This window comes from Propithecus coquereli, unplaced genomic scaffold (genome assembly GCF_000956105.1).
Source record: "Propithecus coquereli isolate 6110/MARCELLA unplaced genomic scaffold, Pcoq_1.0 Scaffold129, whole genome shotgun sequence".
Lineage (NCBI taxonomy): Eukaryota > Metazoa > Chordata > Mammalia > Primates > Indriidae > Propithecus > Propithecus coquereli.
The window spans coordinates 2,464,007-2,484,997 of NW_012137080.1; the positions used below are offsets into that span (position 1 = coordinate 2,464,007).

Here is a 20,991-nt window from a genome sequence, read left to right on the forward strand (position 1 = left end):
TATAAAAATATGGAACGCTTCACGAATTTGCGTGTCATCCTTGCGCAGGGGCCATGCTAATCTTCTCTGTATCGTTCCAATTTTAGTATACGTGCTGCCGAAGCGAGCACTATTTAGACTTTTGACAACACATTTCCTCATACCACAAATACCTATATTGTGGCACTCTAACAGTAAGGTCTGCACCTGAAGCTGAGAGTCTTGTATGCAATCCAAATAAAACGACTTGTGTGGTTTTCAGTTCTGCTAGATGATGACTCCTTTGGGGGAAAGGACCAAGTCTTTTTCATCTTTGCATGTCTACTCCTGTACAGTGTGCAGGACACCACAGGCATTCAGTCAATGCTTGTTAACTCAGATGCTGACTCATCAGAATGAGATGTGCCATCACAAACTAAACAGTGTCTGTATCTGTAAAGTTCCAGTGATCGGAAATAAACAGTACCTAATAAAGTTCTAAGAAAAGTTTCGTTCGCTCTTAGGTCAATTTTACCTGGATGAGCTACTGAAGTCTAAAATTCAAGGAGCTTCAATTCTTTATTTTTGTCCCCCAAATCGTTTCCTTCTTCTGACTTCCGAGTCACTCTGGCAAAAAAGCTTCGGACCAAATATGGATTTTTTTTCTCTTTCTTGCTCTTCCTACATTTGACAAGTCTCCAAGTCCTATAGGATCTACCTATAATGTTTCTTCCAGCCATTCTTTTAATTCCTTTGACCACTCTGTGCCTTCTGGGATAATGCTATAGCTAAACTGGATCCCTACTTTAAGTCCCTCCTGTATCACTCTATCATACTAATTGCTCCTCAGTTAAGCTTCCATTTTAGAACAGATCTCACCGCATCATTTCTCCACTCAAGAATTCAAAATCCCCTCCACCTACTGAATCATGTACCAACTTCACATAGGCATTTGAACTCCTCATTAACAGAGTATCAACCCATGGTTTGGTCTTCTTCCCTTACTCACTGGATTTCCCCACATAGAACCCATGTTGGGCTCTCCCTCATGCTACACTCAGAAATTTTTCTCCTACTAGTGTCCCCAATATCTGCTTGTCAAAATCCTACCCATTCTTGAAGGTTCTCAGAATCTGTTCTTTTTTACTCACTTTTTTGCATCACTTCACTACATACAATTCATACCTTCTCTGAATCCTCTATATTATTTCATCCCTCTTATGACATTTATGACACTATTTCACATTAATATTACTTTTATGTTTTTATTATCTCCTTTACCAGACTGCAAGTTCCTAATAACTGCAGGCAGAAGATTCTATCTAGCATGTATTAATAAAGTAGATATTAAATAAATATTCATTAAACTGAGTTATAAAAAGATAACATTTTTACAAATTTTTTAAATACTTTTCAAGGAAAAGAGTCTATAACTACTAATAATGTCATTCTGGGGGTTACACTTTCTTCCTATTTTAAAACCAATATATAGTTTTATTGTAAAATTTTCAGAAAATATATAAAACAAGGAAAACAATAAAAATTCAGAATATACAAATCAGCCATAATTCTACCACCTAATAATAAATACTATCAAACTATTATTACTACATTTATCTTTAGGCTTTTTATTCATATCATAAATATTTTTTAATTTTTGTGAGAATTATGAGCTGAATGGCTATATAGCATATCCATGTGATAGATGTTATAATGTATTTAAATGTTCCTCTATTGTTGGACATTTAAGTTGCTTCCCGTCTTTTATTACACTATTAGAATCAAAATAATAAACACTTTTATATACAAATACTTGACATCTCTGATTATTTCACCAGGACAGAATTCTACAAATGAAAGTACTAGATCAAGAAGCATGAATATTTTTAACACTTCTGATATGTGTTGCTAAACTGCTTTACCAGCAATGTGTAACAGTGCCATCTTCACAGTAATTTGCTTGTATCAGATATTAGCAAGTTTAGATAATTTGATTAATCAAATATGGCACCCTTTTTTGATTTCCATTGATTTCATTACATAAATTTTTAAATGTGATTGTTGGCATTTTCTTTATGGAATCTGTTCCCAGCCTAAACAAGTACTCTAATATGAACACTAGAAAATGCATTTTCAATGGGGAAAAACTGTTTTAGCTCTTGCCCATTGTCTGCTGGGTACCCAGTTAGATTTATTTATTTATTTAATTAATTTATTTATTTTTAATTTTCTGGCCAGTAAGGAAGAGAAGCCCAGTTAAATCTGATCTTCAATTTGGAGCTACAGAAACAAAATTTTGGTCCTATCACATACTTTTTTCAATTATAAAATCATGAAAATCACATAACCTACAAGAATACATTATTCCCACCGAAGTTTCTCACCCACACAAGCTGGAGGGGTTTCTACCCTCTGCAGAATTAAGATCAGGCCTAATAGGCAAACTTAGACAAACATCAACACTATAATAGTAATAACATTAACCTGAAAAAAAACCCTATTATTGCTAAATCATAAAACATAAATAGAAAATACCTAAAATTTATAATATTTAACATGCTAAGAATATAAATGACACTTTTCTAAGCCCTTCTGAAGCATATAAAACTGCAGATATTGGACCATTTTAAGCAATGAAAAATAACAATTCATTAAACTCTCTCTTTGCCACTCATCAGATTTTAATCTTTTGGTTTTCTACAAGATCACAAAGTAAATTTGTTAATTTGCTTGGCCAAAATTAGAACTTAAATTTAATATGTATAACAAAATATTGCTATAACAGTGATTGAAATCATCTGACCCAGCTATTCCACTTCAAGAAATCTGTCCTACAAATAACTTTCAAATCACAAAAGAAAACAAAAATGCACAAAGATATATATGTACAAGTACTAGAAACACTTTAAACACCAATTAATAGGGGAGTAGTTAAACACATTATGCTAAATCTGCACAATCACTTTGTGTACAGTCAAATAAATGATAGCTATTTGCAAACGCATAGTGCTTAGCATGTACCAAGTACTCTTTTAAGTGCTTTACATATATCAACTATTTATTCCTCACATTAACCCTAGGAGGTAGCTAATTATCATTATCCCTACTTTATAGATGAGGAAACTGAGGCACAGAAAGGTTAAGTAACTTGCCCAAGGTCACAAACTAGTAATAGGGAACCAGCATTTGGATTCATGTAGCCTGGTTCCACAAACCTTGTTTTTAATCACTACATTACACTCCCTCTCTTAATACAGACCTATATATAGTGATAAGGAAAGATGTCCAAGGTACATTGCTAATAGGGAAAAGCAAGCTAAAGGCAAAATGTAAGACCCATTTATGTTTTTTAAAAATGGTCCAGGTATGCACTCACACCTGTAATCCTAGCACTTTGGGAAGCTGAGGCGGGAGGATCGCCTGAGGCCAGGAGTTCAAAATCAGCCTGAGCAAGAGTGAGACCCCATCTCTACAAAAAATAGAAAAATTAGCTGGGCGTGGATGCACGCGCCTGTAGTCCCAGCTGAAGTAAGAGGATTGCTCAAGCCCAGGAGTCTGAGGTTGCAGCAAGCTATGACGACGCCACTGCTCTAGCCTGGGTGACAGAGTAAGGCCCTGTCTCCAAAATGAAAAAAGAAAAAAAACCCACAACAGACAGGTAAGAAGTATATGTTTATAAACACAGAAAATTTTTGGAAGATACAAAATAAACTGTTAAAAGAGTACCTATTTCTAGAGAATAGGACTAAGCATTAAAGTGAGTAAGGAGAGAGAATTTTTATTTTTACTTTATGTACTTCTGTATAGTCTGAATTAATTTGTTTGTATGTTCGTTTTATAATTTAAAAACGTAGTTAATAAAAAGAGAATCATTTCACTCCTTGGGTCCCTAAGTGACCTGAAGAGAAATCCCGCCCCCCCGCTTCTATTTGGTACATCCACAGTCAGAGCTTTTACAACCTTTGTCTCCTAACCTGGTCTTTCATCTTTTCTCTGACTCACTCAGTATTCAACAATTATACACTGAGCACCTTCTACATACCAAGCATTCTGCTAATTGCTTAGATATATATGATGAATATTCCATAATCCCAAATCTTAGAAATTAAATACTCACAGCCTAGACTGAATACGTTTTGTTTCCCCACTTTTCTTCCTCAAATAGAGTTAAAATAAGGGATTCAAAGAACAATAAACATTGTAAACCTCAAGCCTAAAACCCTTTCTGGCATATCTAACTGCCTACTCAATACCACCTGAACATTTAATAAGCACCTCAATCTCACATGTCCAAAACTGAATCCCTCATTTTTCCTCCTAAGTCTATTCTTAGTAAATGGAAATTCCAATCTTTCAATTATTTAAGCAAAAAACCTCGGAGTCATATAAGGCAGAATCCTGTCTGTTCTACCTTCACAACAAATTCAGACTAATAAGCATTCCTCACCACCTCCACCACTAACACCTTCTTTAAGCCCCCCTCATTTTCACCTGGATTGCTGCGTCAACCTCCAAACTGGTCTCTCGTCTTTTGCCTTTGCCCTCCTATATTCTATTTTCCACAAAGCAGTCAGCGTAATCCCTGTCTTATCACTCCATTGTTCAACATACCCCAATGACTTCCTATCTCATTCAGAATAAAAGTCAAGTTCTTCAAGTGGCCTATGATGCCATATAGGATCTGCCCGCCCATCTCCTCACTGCTCTAAACTCACTTCCTGCTACTCTTCCCATTCTGCTCTAGCCACTCTGATCTTGCTATTCCTTGTACACCAAGCACACTCTTGCCTCTGGGCCTATGGACATGTTCTCTCTTGTCAAAGCATCCTTCCCTCACATGTCCACATTGCTCCTTCTCTTGCTTCCTTCCAGTCTCTGGCCAAATGTCCCTTCTCAATAAGGTGATCACTCTATATAAAATAGCAACCCCCCACCACCACCGTTTTAACATCCCCTCCCCCTTCCTTTAATTCTTCTTTATACCATTTATCTCCATCTGACATTAATTTACTATGTGTTTGCTTATTGTCTGTGCTGCCTCTATAAGGTAAGGTAAGCTCTATGTAGGCAAAGTCTTCTGTTTTATTCACTGCCTCATTAGAACTATGCCTGTTGCCCCAGTAAGCAGTCAATAAATGACCATTTTACAACGTAAATCAGAACCTGTCACTTCCTAAGAGTCTAATGGTTTCCCAATGCATCTGAATAAAAGCCAAAGTCCTTCTTACCCTGCCTTACAAGGCTCCAGCCTGCTTCTCCAGTAGCCTCATATACCACTGTTGCCCTCACTTACCACACTCCAACCAAACGGTTCCTTTCCTGTTCATCAAACATTCCACATTTGTTTTTACACTAATTCCTATGCCTGTACCTTACATTCAAATGGTTGTTTCTTTTGCCACTGAGAGCTCCTGACTTTCAGAGAGGCCTCCCTTGACTACCCAAAGTAGTCCCCCAGTTGTTCCCTATTAGAACTCCCTGCATTAAAGATCAGTATAGTCCCCATTATTATCCAATGTTCCCTTGCTCTTTATTTCTGTATTTGACTCTCCACAACGAGGATTTAAGTTTCAGAAGGGCAGGTTCCTTTCCTATCTTGTTCACCTAAAAAAGAGCCTAATATATAGTATGTGCTCAATAAATTTGTTAAATATTAAATAAATCCAGAGCCTCTATTTGCACTATAATTCACTGTCATGTATTATAAAACCTTCTTAAAACTAAACAATAGACATGTCAAACGTCAAAACCGACAAATTCTATGGTCATGTGACCATTCGAAGTCAAGGATGGTCAATGGTAAAGAAAAAGAGACTTGGTAAAGATGATCTAAAACTAGAAAAACTGAGTCACGTGTCTATGATTTTAAGACACAGCTTTTAAGAGGGATAAGGGAAGGTGAGAAGATGGCAGAAGAAAAATTGAAGAATGATTTGGACAACGAAGAGGAGGAAGAGGAAGATAAAGCTACAAGTAACAGAGGTAAGCTAGGATTGAAAACTTGCCATACATAATCTCCAACATGAATAATCCACACTGGGTAATAGAATATTGACTATAATTACATTCATCCTACTGACCTTGTTCTAAATTATTATGGATTATTACTACGCAAGTTATTTTGTTCCACACCAGAGGTGGCTGTATTTCGCTATCAGATGACATGACCTCTAATTCAATAATGTCTGTAATGCACTGGTATCCTCAGATAAAAGCTGTCTATAATGTCTGAACAAAGGTGAATTAGTTATCCAATTCACACACGCAATTAACTCTCTTAATACCTGAGAGACCATGGAGCCCCTTCTGAATTTCCTATTAAATACTGCATATGGAGGTCTTCCCTCCATCTGTAGTTATCTTGTGCTGTACTTCATAATAAACAATATTAATAGTTTATTGCCCCCGTCAAAAATCTTGCATTAGTTACCATAAGAGACCTCATTCCAGAAAGCAATAACTCTTTTCCCTGGGAAAATGTATTAAATTCAAATGTTATGCCTATTAGTAAAGCACAATAGTTCTTTATTCTCAGTAATATAAAAAAAATAATGCCTTCATGAAATATGGAAATACTTAATTTTTTTTTTTTTACTATTTTAAGAACATTTCTTAAAAGCCAAAAGGCAGTATTTGTTAAGTGAATTTATATTTATATGCTTTATTCAGTCATTCTAAATAAAAGACTATTTATTTAAATTCAGGTGTTAAAGGGCAAATACAAATCAAAACATAATATTTTTTTGCCACCTGTTCTTTCTACTAAGAGATGAAATTTCATAAATAGTTTGAAGGCAGAGCACTGTGCCTCTGCTTTGTACCCATATGTGATGCCAATGGCTGTATTCATAAAAACTCAGATCAGAATAACTAGGTAATGTCAAATGTTAAACAAACACCCTTGCCTTCTAAAAAAAAAAGGAGGTAATTAATTAATTCTTCAGGGGATGCTTTTCATTTTAGTCATCTAACACAAATGTATCTTTCTAGCAGGGAACAAGAGAACAAAATATCCCTAAAATAAAACCTAACTCTCTTAGCATGCATTCACATTAAAGTTCTCTTACATTAGATAAATTCTATTAGAAAGTAAATAGGAAAGTATATCAAGAAGGGTACTATAGTTCAAATGAAATCTCCTGTTCACCCGGGTTTTCACTTTCCCTCACAATTCAAAGTAGGAAAGTAGAGCAGAGGAATAGTTTCTTACATTTGTCTCATGTATTTTATCTGCTCATGAAATGACAAAAGTAAGGACATTATAGAAACTGAAAAGCTAAGTGGGTGACATTCTTCATTCTATAAACAATCTAAAGCATAAACCAACCTTCTGCATGCTGCAGCACAAGAAACACTGACTCCTCAGAGATGATGTACTTGTGCAGACACACCATGTTGGGCACACAGCGGGGGATGATGGTCTTTCTGTTCCTGCTGTATTCACTGCTTTTCCTTAGACCCTGACAGAGAACAAAAAGGTCAGTTGTATCCTCAGTTGCCTTTGGAGCCTGCTGTGCTCTGTGTTTATCAACCAAACTAATCTATCCGAGTTACTCTGGGCTTCAGAGAAACCACTCATCTGCTGCTCTATGCCCCTCAGTCCCTGGAGGCTCTGCTGATGGCATCTGGCGTGAATCCAGAGAACGGAAGATGCCACAAAGCTGCCATTAAAATCAATTACGTGGGTCAGTGTTTTTATTAGAGATGCTCTCAAACTAAGTCATCAGGATGACACACAGTTATTTCTGTCTGACCTTTTCTTAAGTTTTATTTTACTTATATATATCTTTAAAGCAGTAGCTGTGAGACCAAATTGCTGAGACACAACAAGTATTCCTGGATTAACCAGGTAATTTTTTTAAAAGTACAAAGATATTAAATCTTCTTATAAGAAACAAGGTTTGTGCATTTTCTGGTATCATACCCTGGTTTTAAAAACAGGGGAAATGTCAATGTATAATTCACAAAAAGAAATATGTTTCTGTATGTGTCAATGTGTCCTACTGCCATGCCTTATCAGCAAAAGAAAAAGTATCAGAAATAGAAATATAAAACCTATCAATTCATCTTCTGAATGCTGTGGAAACGCTTAAATGAGGATATTTTTAGAATATATACTATCACAATCCATTCCAAATACAATTTCAAAATCACAAATTTGAGGTTTTTTTCTCCTTAGTCATTTAGTTAGAAATTGAGTTATATATAAAATCAAAATTGAATTTAGATCAAAAAGAGGGCCAGGGATATAGATAACACTTTCCAAAATATCTGTAACAAAGACTTTAAGGCAAAATTTCAGCTCTTAAGAACTGTAGTCATAATCAAAGGTGAGATTGTGTGTGGTCTTCACAAACTATACAAAATGTATTTGAGATGTATTTAAACTACAGACCACACATTTAAACAGCATAAAATGATTCTTCAATTTATCATTCCTCCATACTCTATAACATAAAACTCTTTTTAAATATATGCTATTGAGTATTTACCAATTGTGATGAAAGGACAGAAAGGAAAATAAATACACAGCTGGGCATGATGGCTTACGCCTGTAATTCTAGCACTTTGGGAGGCCAAAGTGGGAGGACAGCTTGAGCCCAGGAGTTCAAGACCAGCCTAAGCAATATAGCGAGACCCCATCTCTACAAAAAATACAAAAATTAGCAGGGCGTAGTGGTGCACGCCTGTAGTCCTAGCTACTCAGAAGGCTGAGGCAGGAGGATCACTTGAGCCCAGGAGTTTGAGGTCACAGTGAGCTATGATGATACCACTGCACTCTAGCCTGGGCAACAGAGTGAGCCCCTGTCAAGAAAGAAAAGAAGGAGAAAAGAAAAAGAAAAGGAAAAGGAAAAGAAAGAGAAGAAATACAGATCACCAACAACATAAGGAACATTCAAAACACCCAGGGGGGAAAAATATTAAATGTCTTTTCTTTCAGAAGCATAATTTGAAATAAAATTGTTTAATTCATTAAACATACAAACTCTACTTACTTTTAAAATGAATGTCTGTTCTGTCCTTGTGTCCATTACAAGTAAAACCTACATAAAAGACATGAGTAATACTTTACTTACAATACAATGAGAGATTAACTCAACTTTGGGAAACTAAACTTTAAGGGTTTAGGGAGAAGAGGTTGGAATTGACTCCCCCAAAATTATTAATTTCTGAATAGATTTTTTTTTTAAAGTCACCAATCACAAGATCAAAACAGTCTTATCCAAAATGGGTTTTATTATAGTTTCCTTTTCTAAAACTGCCACATTTTAGAAACATTGCTATGTTTCCTAGATTTATTTTAAAATATATTTCTTAAACGTAAAGGAAATATTAATATAGACAAAGAATTTTTTCTCATGGAATATGTATGGTTAAGAGGAAATGGTAAAAAAAAAAAAAAAAATTGCTGAAGTCTCAGTTTTCTTCCTAAAACCCATTACGTAGCAACTTGCTGTAAAGTAATCTCAATAACTCAGGCTATAGCATACGGCAACCTCTTGGTACTGCTTCTCCACCCTGGACTCACCCATAACTCCTCTTTTTACCATCAGCAAAAACCTCTTTTTACCCTGTCAGCTCTATCTTTAAACTGTATCCAGTACCTGAACTCACCTCACCACTTACACAGCTACTACCCTGATCTAAGCAAAGACCAACTCTCACCTAGCTTATAACAACGGTCTCCCAACTGATCTCCCTGTTTCCATCTTTGCTGCCCTGTGGTCTACCTTCAAATCAGCAGCCAGGGTTTTCTTTTTAAAATACAAGTGAGAACATGTCACTCTTCTCATCTCACTGAGAGGAAAAAGCCTAAAGTCCATAAAATGGACTTCATGACCCTTCACGATGTCACGCATTGCTCCCTTGAACTACCCACTCCCAACCCCTATCTTGATGGATAGAAGGAGTGAACAGAGGTAAGGAACTATCCTACCCTACTAAATTTTTATTATTTTGGAAATACTATAGCAAAGGTTGACCACATAGTAAATATTTCAGGCTTTGCAGGCCCATGCAACCTCTGTTGCAGCTTTTCAACTCTACCATTGTAGAACAAAAGCAGCCATAGCCTGAAATTGGCCATGATGGAAGGATTTCCACCAAAGAAATCAGCAAATACTGCAAATGAGGCTTTCTTCTGACTCCAGAAAGCTGAATGTCAAACATTTAGCAGCCTACCACTGGGTAAGGAGAGACAGGAGTCAAGGATGAAAAAAACATGTTAAGCTTGGGAAAATAAAAGAATGGTGATAAGAAACAGAAAAGTTAAGATAGGAAACCAGTTTCAGAAGATGGTAAATTCCATTTTAGACATGATGAATTTAAAGAAATAGTAACAACTTCATCTTTGAACTTTCTTCTGAGTGTTTGACCTATCCTATATTATTTAAATTTCCATTTAATTTCAAGAGAATAGTCCCACAGGTACCTTATGAAATCCTATCTTCCTCTTCCCCAAATCCTGCCCTCACCAAAAACAAAACCAAAAAATCCTGCTCCTCCTTCTACAGTATTATAATATCAACTCCATACAAGCCCCCAAACCAAAGAGTCTCCCTAGGTCACTGTGAACTCTCTCCTGTCTCCTACCTTCAGAACCACCGACCAAGTCGAATCAATTCTACCTCCTAAGCACTTCTCTTATCCACCCTCTATTCTCTCTCATCTATCATGTTGTGTTTACTATGTGCTATGCTTTCGTCATGTGTCATCAGTGTTAATCCTTTCAACATAATGAGATAATTTTTAGGCTGTTTTAGGCTGCCAAATGTGGTAATTTGTTATGACAGCAATAGAAAACTAATAGAAAACAAAAAATGTATTTCTTCTGTCACATAACATTGTTCTCACATAGTGAATGTTCAATAAACATGGTTAGTGAATTCAAGTCTAAAAGTCTGGAAGGTAGATGGAGATATGGGAAGCTTAGAAAATAAGTCAGGAGCTAAAGATTTACATTTGAGCATTCTGCACAAAGATAAAAGCTGAAGACATGCGAATGTACCCCACTAAAATGCTTCCTTTATACTACACACTGCGCTGGGCTTCAAAGAATTAAACCATATAATGCTCTCAACAATTCAAAGATGTAGGTATCTTTTATTAACCAATTTAACAGACGAGGAAACAAACATAAAAATGTTAACTTGTCCATGTTTACAAAGCTAAGAGGTGGTAGAGGTGAAATTTAAACCTGGCTAGTCTGGCTCTAGAGTTTTTCCTCTTTAACTGCTAAATTATACATAGTTGGAATATTGTGGGTGGATAAGACAATAACAATCAAAACCGTAGGGAGAAAAGTACAAAGAGAAAATATAATGGTTTGGATGTCAGAGAAAGAGAATGTTTAAGATGAGAGTAATCATCAGTGCCAAACAACAAAGAGAAACCATGAAGAATGAGGACTGGGAAATCATCACTGGGTAAGGCAGTTAGGAAGTCATTGGTAACTTTCAATATTGTATTATGCAGTGAACTGCTGAGGATAGAAGCCAGACTGCCCTGAGTTAATAATGAGTGATAAGAAAATGGAGGTGACACATATAAATCTTTCAACAGTGAAGTATGTCAGAAGAAGGAAGAATATTAAAATGAAAGAGTTGGTGGGATCATCAGTTCAAAAAAAGGTTGGGATTTTTATTATTTTCAGACAGGATAGACCTATTCTCCCTGTAATTGCCCCCTGAGCTATATTCACCACAAATCTCGAACTGCCAAGGCACAGGAACATATTCATAGAACTTGAACCTTGAAAGTTAAATTAGCATATCATGAGTGCAAAAGGAGGCAAAATGGCCCTTTCTCTACAAAGGAGGGCTCACTGAACATCTGTTGAATATGTGAAGACATTTAGTGTTCTTTAAGTCTCATTTGTTTTTATACCAGGTGTGACTCTTGTAAGTCACTCACCAGAAAGCCAATCCTGTTTGAATAAGATACATCTATATGAAATAGAAAAAATCTTACTAGGTAAAAGATACGGAAGCTGTATAATCAAAGGAAGGAACTTCTTTTTGCTACCAAAAGCCTCTTAATTGACTAAACAGAATATGCCTATATAAATCAGGAATGATATCTCTTTGCTGGTTTCACTTAGCCATGAAGCATGAAGTGCATCAGATAAAAAGACCAAATTAAGATGGATAAACATGGCTGGGAAATGCTGCTTTGTTTACATTTACTTTCTTCTCCTACCAAGTTTGTTTGCAACTAGACAATGTTCACATTGAGGCAATAAACACAAGAACATATGTGATTTTTTTAAAATCTGCCCTTTGACTGTCAATTTCTCCCAAACAGGTGTTGGCTAAATGATTATAAATTGGCCTCTGGATACACCTCTTCAACTGAGCCGTACAGGGCTGGTGATAATATAATTAGACCTAAAAACATCAGGCTGGTGAATGCTTTCCATCTGTTTGGCAATAATGTTTAGTTAACAATAGTCTTTAAAAGAAGCACCTTCAACTTCAGTTCTTAAAGTTATTTATAGAGCCATTCTTAACACACCAGCACTCCTGCTAACAAGAGCTTTAGCCACTTGGAAATTATTAGCCATACAGCTGTACACAAAGAGAAACGACTGCATTTAACATCTGTATCTTTCTAAATTTACATGCTTCAACCTCATTTAAAGTCATTTCTTAATGAACAGTGCTATGGTGCTGCATTAATATTATAGTTGCATGCACAAAGATCATAAGGAGCCAAACATTTTTTTTTAATGCCAACAGTAGGCCAATCTGTAATGAAGCTGTCAGCATAAAGGACAAAATAATAGCTTCTTTAACCCTCAAACGGAATTTGTTCATTTCTAGACTAGAACACATCAATTTAAAAACTGCTCATGGGTTTGCTCACCTTTATAAAGACAAAAATCTAATTTGTACTAGTTTGATACAATTGTCTTTCCAACAATAAAAGGCTCCTAAAACCATCTTTTATTTCATGATAAAACAAGTACTATAACTAAAACTGTCATGAAATAATTACCTTGCATAGCATACCTTATTGAAAGAATACAATTAATGTATTTCTCCCTTTCATTTTTCACACTTACTTATCAGCACTATATTAGCATATGGTCTAACAGAAGAGATTACTCCATCTTTGCCCATATTAATGTATAGAATGACTGCTCCTAACTGGAAAAAAAAAAAAAAAGGGCAGACAACTTATTCCTTAAGGACTCACCTCATCTGTTCTTCAGTTCCACCAGCATAATGAAACTTGCCCACCATTCTTTGATAACTGTAGTAGGAAAAGCTCCAATTGATTTTAGAGCTGGGTCTTTTTGTTAACTAGAATAAGGAAGGCCTAATATTTAACTAGGTAACCATCTTTGCAAAGGCAGCAGGGGGAAAGCATGCCAAAAGCATAAACGATTTTTTTTGCTAAGCACATGAAGAAAAGTAAATTTGGAGAAGAGAAAAGAGATACGCTACTACAAAGACACTATGATTGTGGTGAAGAAGTGTGGAAAGTTCCCTTCAGTGGAGATTAAGTGTCAACCCATTCTTGAATCTTTTTAGATATTTAATTTAAATGTTGACATTGGAAGTCTGAAAGTCTCTGAAAACAACTTCAGCTCCAATTCCTTTAAAAAGAAAGATTACCTGTTTAATTTAAGGGAACGTCTGTCTCTGCTGCCAGTTACTTCACAGGACTCCAGAACAATTACCAAAAGTTAAAATAATGTTTAAGAAAAGCCTACAGAGATAGTCATATTGAGCAAACACAGCTTGTCCCTTAATGGTGTTTGCTGAATGTAATCTGAATGAGACTTCAATTGTGTAAGTTGTACTTCTGGGAATTCACACATAAATAAGCATGTGAGAAAGAACAGGATCAACACAATAAAGAAGCCAGAGAAAACATAGAAGCCCAATTTTGCAGATAAGACAGTTTTTCTCAACATAGTTTCAGATGAATATGACTGTACTTACTATACTCTGTTTTTAAAGTCCATACTTAACTGCACTAGTATTAGATGAGTTTTCAACTAAACTCATCTTGACAACCTTACAAGAGCTGGTAATGTTACCCTTCTGTAGAAATGGTTTTGAACCACAAATACAGAGCACTAAAACTCTGTTTTACTGCCCTAATACCATATGATAATAATTAAATGTTATTCATGTTTTCTGCTAAAAAACCCATTGATTTTGTATTATTACAATATTCAAAATGTGTTTCTACCGTTAATTTTTAAATCCACACCTTATTCTCATGAGGCATCTCTTATCAAAATTCAACTACCAGAAAAACTAGGTGACTTTTGATACCAACAATTTTCCCCACTGGAGTCCAATTTTCTCTTTCTTTGGCATCACAAGACTACCCATGTTCCCTCTACCACTGCCCAGCAACCCCAAAAGCAAAAGATGTTGCACCTATAGCTTTAGTCCAGTGTCAAGAGCATCAGCATAAACAGACTGTGTAGAGGCACTTTTCTCATGTTATGCCACGGAAACCAATCTGTTCATGGTTTCACAAAAGTTATTTCACTGATGCAAATTCAAGCATGAAGAGTAAAATTTGACATGGATACTTATAACTCTATAGTGATCTATTTTCAGTAGAGAAAGGTATAAAATGTACCCCAAGGACTTAAGAGGAACAGCAACAAAAAAATCCTTTGGAGTCTTACCAGTACTTTATTTGTGCTAGAACTTCCAACATAGCACATTATGAAATAAGCAAACAAACAATCCAAAAAGGGTATTGCTTTGTGGATAGATGTCAAAGTCAAGAATCACCAACTAATTTAAAACAAAGTGAATTATCTCTTGAGGCAGGTTGAGTTTTTAAGGCTTTTATTTAATCCAGAAATATCTTCAAAGGTAGAAGACAACAGACCACATCTACCAGGATTATATGAAAGTGGTACTCAAAATCCACATTTCTTTTTCATTATTAAAATCCAAAATATGATAATTCAAAATATACTTTAAGTGTTTATCCAAACACCTGTGACTTCTAAAAACATCCCCTATTTCAATTTATGTAGTTATCTGTCTTAACTATGGACAAACTGGGGTAGGGGCAGAGGAGAAAGAACTAGGTTAGGAAGTGCAAGTAACATACAACTAAGCTGATAAATAACTACTTTGTCTATAAGAAAACAACTGATTTTAGATTTCTTTAAATGCCCAGACATTTGCAAAGGTTTTAGTATGCTAATTTTTAATTAAAGGATATTTCAGCAGTGAAAGCTCTTTCATATGCACTACTGATTCTTCATCAAACGTTAACTTTCCAACTTAACACCAGTATAGCCGGTGGCAGCCTGAAGGTTTACCATCTGCTGCTATCCAAAGTCACTGTGGCCACCTTCAGAACATATGCATCAAAGCCCCAAGATAAGAGGCTGAAGAAATACTGCCTAAGTCAGCATAAGGGGGATGACGAACCCAGAGGCAGGCAACAGGCAAGCTACCAGAAAATACAGAGCATCATGAACCATCAGTCACCTCATGGAAAAAGTACCCAAGGTCACAGGGGACTCCAATGGCTGAACAGAAAGACAAAAGAAATACTACTTCTAATGGAATATACTTAAGTCATCGTGTGATTTTTCTTTAAAAAAATAAGTCTATTCATATTTAAAATCACCTATAATTTTATTCAAAATAAACACGAGTAAAATAAAATTTAAGGTGTTTTATTCAGTATATCTATGAATAATAATAATAAAAGTATGTATTTTTTATGCAGTCACAAAAATAGGATACTTTGTTTTGAAAGGCTTGTTTTTCTGGGTACTATCACACCTCTACTATAAATATTACACAAGGAAAATGTTCTTTGAGACAGATTTAACAAAATCCACAAAATACCACTTAAAAAGCCTGATTCCTTGCTCAGAAATATGTGGGAGGAAAAGAAATAGTTAAAAAAAAAAAAAAAAAAGCCTGATTCCTACACAAAAATGTCATTTATTTAAGGTAATGATCACATTTATCACAATATTTCATATAAAAATAAAATACTATGGTGTCTTTTAAAAGCAGAGAATCTTAAGAACTTAATTACATTCAATTATAATTCTGAGTAACTGGCATATATACATCATAAAAGAAATTCACTAATGTGAAATTTTCTTCTGCTTTATCTTTGCTTTCTGCTTTTTAAAAAATGTATTCTAAACGTAATTAGAAGAAAATCAATTTAGAAATTATTTTTTATAAAACTATACAAAAAGCATCTTTTAATTCTTGGCTTTAAAATGGCAATAGATGCATTCAGTTTGTGTTAATTCTAATCTTAATCCAGATTTTTAAAGATTCTTCAAAGCTTCCACAGGGAATTAGTTATAAACTAATTTAAAACTAGTGCATTATTAAATATTCATGTACCATATGACCTATCATAATAAAGCCCATTTATCCTACCCTCTATTTAAACTTAACTAATACAACTATAACTTGTTGAATGCAACTATCAATGGTTTCTATAACCTAATACAATACTGTATTGTGTGTGCATATCCCATGTGAACTCAATTTATACCTGTGAATACTCGTAACTTGAACAATAATCACAATGATTTTTTTAAGGATTATAGTTTGTCATTGTGATAATAGCTAAAAACAGAGCAAATGATACCAAAATACCTTTATCTTCCAAAATATGCTATGACTAATATTAGAAAAATAAAATAAGTATATTTTGGTAGTGCTAAAACAGATTAAATTAGATTTACTGAAAATTCAAAGGTTAGTCATTTCTACATTGTTTCATTCCTACAAATGGCAATGAAATATGGTTGGCAAAGTTTTTCTTTGATAGACTAATATCAGGATCAGAAAAGATAAAAAGAATTGGAAAAGTGCTTCTCCAGTAGATATCAATAATTTGGTTCTACAGTTTACATGGAGATGCAAAAGACCCAGAATAGCCAACACAATACTGAAGAACAGAGCTGGAGGACTGATGCTGTCCAACTCCAAGACTTACTATAAAGCCACAGTAATCAAGATAGTGTGGTATTTGGCAAAAGAGTAGACAAATAGATCAGTGGAAGAGAACAGAAAGCCCAGAAAGAGAACCACATAAATATACTCAACTGATCTTTGATGAAGGAACAAAGGCAATACAATGGAACAAAGACAGTCTTTTCAACAAATAGTGCTAGAACAACTGGACATCCACATGCTAAAACGTCAATCTAGATACAGATCTTATACCCTTAAAAGGATCTCAAAATGGATCATAAACCTAAATATAAAAACACAAAACTATAAACATTCTAGAAGATAACACAGGAAAAAAATTGAGATGACTTTGAGTATGGTGGTGACTTTTTAGATATAACATGAAAGGCACAAACCATCCATGAAAGAAACAACTGATAAGACTGATTCATTAAAATTAAAAACTTCCCAAGTGCTCATCAATACATGAGTGGATTAATAAAATGTGGTATATGTGAACTAGCACCTCTTATATTATCCTGGATAGAGCTTGAGCCCATCCTTTGAAGTGAGGTATCACAAGAATAGAAAAACAAGCACCACATGTACTCGCCATCCAATTGGTATGAACTGATCAACACCAAGGTGCTCACATGGAAGTAATATTCACTGGGCACCAGTGAGGTGGGAGAGGGGTGGAGCAGGTAGGTAAACTCACAACTAATGGATGCAGTGTGCACTGTATGGGGGAAGGGCAAGCTTGGGTGAGGCAAAGGCATTATGTGTAACCAAAATGTTTGTGCCCCCATAATATTCTGAAACAAACAAACAAACTTCTGTTCTGCAAAAGACAATGTGAAGAGAACAACAAAACAAGCCACTGCCTGGGAGAAAATATTTATAAAATATACATCTGATAAAGGAATGCTATCCAAAATATACAAAGAACTCTTAAAATTCAACAAGAAGAAAACAACCTGATGTAAAAATGAGCCAAAAACTAATAGTCACCTCACCAAAGAAGATATACAGGTGGCAAATAAGCATATAAAAAGATGCTCAACATCATGTGTCATCAGGGAAGTGCAAATTAAAACAAGATACCATCACAAACCTTGGAGAATGGTCAAACTCCAGAACACTAACACCACCAAATGCTGACACTGATATGGAGCAACAGAAATTCTCACTCATTGCTGGTGGAGATGCAAAACAGTATGGCCATTTTGGAAGATAGTTTGACAGTTTCTTACAAAGCTAAATATACTGCCTCCATATATGATCGAGCAATTGCACTCCCTGGCGTCTACTTGTTTAGGGAAAAACCCTCAAACTGTGTTTTCCCCAGCTCTCACACCACAACACTCATCGCAGACTTCTGTGACCCCAAAATATTTCTTCCCACTACCAAGTGAGCAATCAGTTCTGCAGTGGACACCACCTAGGTATCCTCCAATTAAATTCTGACATTATCTGCCTGGAGAAACATCAGATCCCACAGACTGGGGACTCAGTCCCAAAAACTATACCCCTCTTCAGACACCAGTCACAAGTCCAAGCCTCCAAAACTTCTGGCTGACTAGCTTCAAGTTGGGGTTCCCATGACCCCCTCTTTGGATTTGGTTAATTTGCTGTAGTGGCTCACAGACTCAGGGAAACACATTTACTGGCTTATTATTAACATAAAGGTTATTACAAAGGATAGAGATGAAAAGATGCATAGGGCGAGGTATGGAGGGAAGGGATGTGGAGCTTCCATGCCCTCCCTGGGTGTATCACCCTCCAGGAACCTCAGCTATCTGGAAGCTCTCCGAACCCTGTCCCCTTAGATTTTCAAGGAGGCTTCATTGAGTAGGAATGATTGATTAAACAACTGGCCATTGGTGATCAACTAGACCTTAAGCCCCTCCCCTCTCCCTGGAGAGTGGGGGAATGGGGCTGAAAATCCCAACTCTGTAACCAAGCCTTGGTCTTTCCTAAGACCAGCCCCAACCTGAAGCTATTAGTGAACATTAGCATATAAAAAGAAAGCACTTTGGAGATTCCCAGGACTTTAGGAGTTGTTTGCCAGGAAACAAAGACCAAATAGGTATTTCACAGTATCAGACTCCTCAAAGGAGCTGAAAACATGTCCACAAAAAAACCTGCAAATGGATGTTTATAGCAGCTTTATTCCCAATTTCCAAATCTCAGAAGCAACCAAGATGTCCTTCAGAAGGTGAATGGATAAATAAACCAGGGTCATCCAGATAACAGAATACTGTTTAGTAGATAGTGAGGGACTGTGGCTCTCTCCTAGGGACAAAAATGGGCACCTTGCCTTGGTGCTGCCTTGAGCAATTGCCCCAGCTGGGAAGAAGAACAAAGGCAGTGCTAACTGGGTGCAGCCCCACCCTTGATCCTAGACTAAGCAACATCCACACCAGGGGGAAGGAGGAGCCCCTGCTAATCTGCAAAAGAATGTAGGGAATCCCCAGCCCATAGGCCAGGCAGCCAAGGGCGCAATAGGATTCAGAAGATGACCTAAAACAACCTATGGCTAATTATCATGTCATTAGCTTAAATCTACATTGCGGTTCACCGCCCCAAATGGGCTTTGAGAGAGGTTCCCAGGAGATCTGGCCTATGCGGTAAGATTCAGGTTATATAATTCCCAACTGTCCATGAAAGTGGTTCAACGGTGACATCTGAACCACGAGTAGGTCCCAGCCTAGGCAATATAAAACAGGACCCCAGACCATAATCAGGACCCTCCTGTTATGACAGAGGGTCCATTTGTTGTCTCTGGGGAACGTATCTTACTTTACTCAATAAACTTCACCTTGTGCTTGCCTTACTTTGGTGTGTCTGGTCATTCTTGGGCCAAGAGCTCACCAAGAACCAAAAACAGACTGCTGACCCGACAATACCATTGACATGAGCTATCAAGCCATGCAAAAACATGGAGAAAATTTAAATGCAAATTACTAATTGAAGAAAGCCAATCTGAAAAGGCTACATAATGTATGATTCCAACTATATGACATTCTGTAAAAGGCAAAACTATGGAGACAGTAAAAAAGATCAGTGGTTACCAGATGTTGCAGGGAAATGAACAGGTGGAGCACAGAGATTTTTAGGGTAGTGAAAATATTCTATATGAAACCATAATGGTAGATACATGTCATTATGCATTTGTCCAAACTCATAAAATGTACAATACCAAGAATAAACCCTAATGTAAACTATGGACTTTGGGTGATTAATGGTGTGCCAATGTAGTAGTAGGTTCATCAATTGTAACAAATGTACCACTCTGGTGGGAGATGTTGATAATGGGAGAGGCTATGTGGGGGCAGGGGAGTACATGGAAAATCTCTGTACCTTTCTCTCAATTTTACTGTGAATCTAAAACTGCTATGAAAAAAAATAGACTTTTTTAAAAAAAAATGCCTCTTTACCTTCCATCTAAAAGTCACCTGGCCAAACCCCTGGATTACACATCTTTAGACAAATAACTAAATATAGTCCTAAAGCAATGTAAAATACAGGTTATTCTCCAGTAAATAACACAGGGAGTAATTATTTCAACCACAAACATAAATTTAAAATCTCTTATATAAGCCAAATGTCAACGAATGTGAGCCATTCCTCAGTGACATCTCATACTAGGATGAGGCTAATGATTCAGTGAATAAACCTATCACAGCAATCTCTTTTATATATATGAAAAAAGTTTTGCCTTATATAATTTTTCAAATCCTAGAACTATACATCCATTACTTCATAAAAACTGCTTTCAAAGGACATGGTGTGTCTTTGTAAGGAAACTGGATATAAATATAGCAGAAGGCAGAATATAAAAGACAAAGAAATTGGATTTAAACAGAATTGCTAAAGAGCTAGGAAAAACAACCACTTAGGAGGCTCTTCTCAGATCCAAATGCTTTAAAAGCTAGATCTCTACACCTTTGTCATTCTCATTTTGATTGTCTATTTTCTGTTTTTGTGAAGAACTTGCCCAAGGCCATAAAGAGATTATGCTAAAGAGAGGTTAAAACTATAAAGTTCCAGGTTTATAGGCCCAAATTCAGCTTATGTCATTCAATTTCATAATGAATCTGTCAGATTTTAG

At 36.0% G+C, this 20,991-nt stretch overlaps 1 protein-coding gene across 1 annotated transcript in view; it reads right to left on the minus strand.

Annotated features, from left to right (window-relative positions):
- RPS6KC1 (ribosomal protein S6 kinase, 52kDa, polypeptide 1) overlaps nucleotides 1–20,991 on the minus strand; it is a 132,889-nt gene that overhangs the window by 48,000 nt on the left and 63,898 nt on the right. The window contains exons 3-4 of the mRNA XM_012638321.1: nucleotides 8,955–9,002; nucleotides 7,286–7,418 (exon numbers count right to left, since the gene is read on the minus strand). Of these exons, the coding sequence (XP_012493775.1) occupies nucleotides 7,286–7,418; nucleotides 8,955–9,002 (181 nt within the window). The remainder of the gene's footprint in view (nucleotides 1–7,285; nucleotides 7,419–8,954; nucleotides 9,003–20,991) is intronic.